Source organism: Nanorana parkeri, unplaced genomic scaffold, assembly GCF_000935625.1.
Source record: "Nanorana parkeri isolate BGI_ZX_2015 unplaced genomic scaffold, ASM93562v1 scaffold6, whole genome shotgun sequence".
In the NCBI taxonomy this organism is placed as follows: Eukaryota; Metazoa; Chordata; class Amphibia; order Anura; family Dicroglossidae; genus Nanorana; species Nanorana parkeri.
In genome coordinates, this window is record NW_017306274.1 from 1,476,078 (window position 1) to 1,476,838 (window position 761).

The 761-nt window shown below is 46.1% G+C and overlaps 1 protein-coding gene across 1 annotated transcript in view; it reads right to left on the minus strand.

The window, feature by feature from the left end:
• Nucleotides 1–239: 239 nt before the first annotated feature.
• The window catches only part of CUNH19orf12 (chromosome unknown C19orf12 homolog), a 4,178-nt gene continuing 3,656 nt past the window's right edge, over nucleotides 240–761 (minus strand). The window contains exon 2 of the mRNA XM_018553158.1: nucleotides 240–525. Within this exon, the coding sequence (XP_018408660.1) occupies nucleotides 260–525 (266 nt within the window). The 3' untranslated portion in view covers nucleotides 240–259. The remainder of the gene's footprint in view (nucleotides 526–761) is intronic.

Here is a 761-nt window from a genome sequence, read left to right on the forward strand (position 1 = left end):
GCACCCAGAGAGGATCAAGGATCAGTTAAGTATATCCCCTAGACCAAAACGAGCAGTTAACCCTTGCAGTGCTGTGGTAGCCTCACTGCAAGGGTTAATTCTTGCACATCCTGGAGTTCCGATTTAAATGCGTCACTTCCAAAATACAGTAAAATCTTCCTCAGTAGAAGACCCAATTACAGCGTCTCCCTCTTTCTTCACAGTGTCGGCTCATTTATCACAGTGTCGGCATTCAATGCAATGCAGGCTGCGCAGCCCTCTAGTCTCCATACTGGATCTCTGCTTTCAGCTCCTGGGACACGAAGTTGATGAGCGCTGCTGCCACATTCTGTTGTAAAGAGGCATTGCCCATGACCAGCATGATGAGATGACTAGCGTCGGTCCAGTCCAGGTTGCCGATGATGGCGTAGACGTTGTCACACAGGTTCTGCTGCTGGATGGGGGGCATCTCCATAAGAATCTGAGGGACCGGCTTGAACTGACCGCTGGACATCCAGGCGCCCAATAATCCCCCTACAGCACCTCCTAGAAACATAAAATGGCAATAGATCAGGAACGGTACCCTCAAAAATGCCCTTATGTAAGGGAAACACTGATTTAACCCCTTGAGTTCCAGGCCTTATTCTCCATAAACTTCCCTGCATCCCAGAGCATTCTGCTTTTTGTTTCAGCTTTCATGTTTATCTTTTCTAGTTTACCCCAACGTATAGGTCAATATATATATACATATACACACACTTTTTTTTTTTGTACAATATATA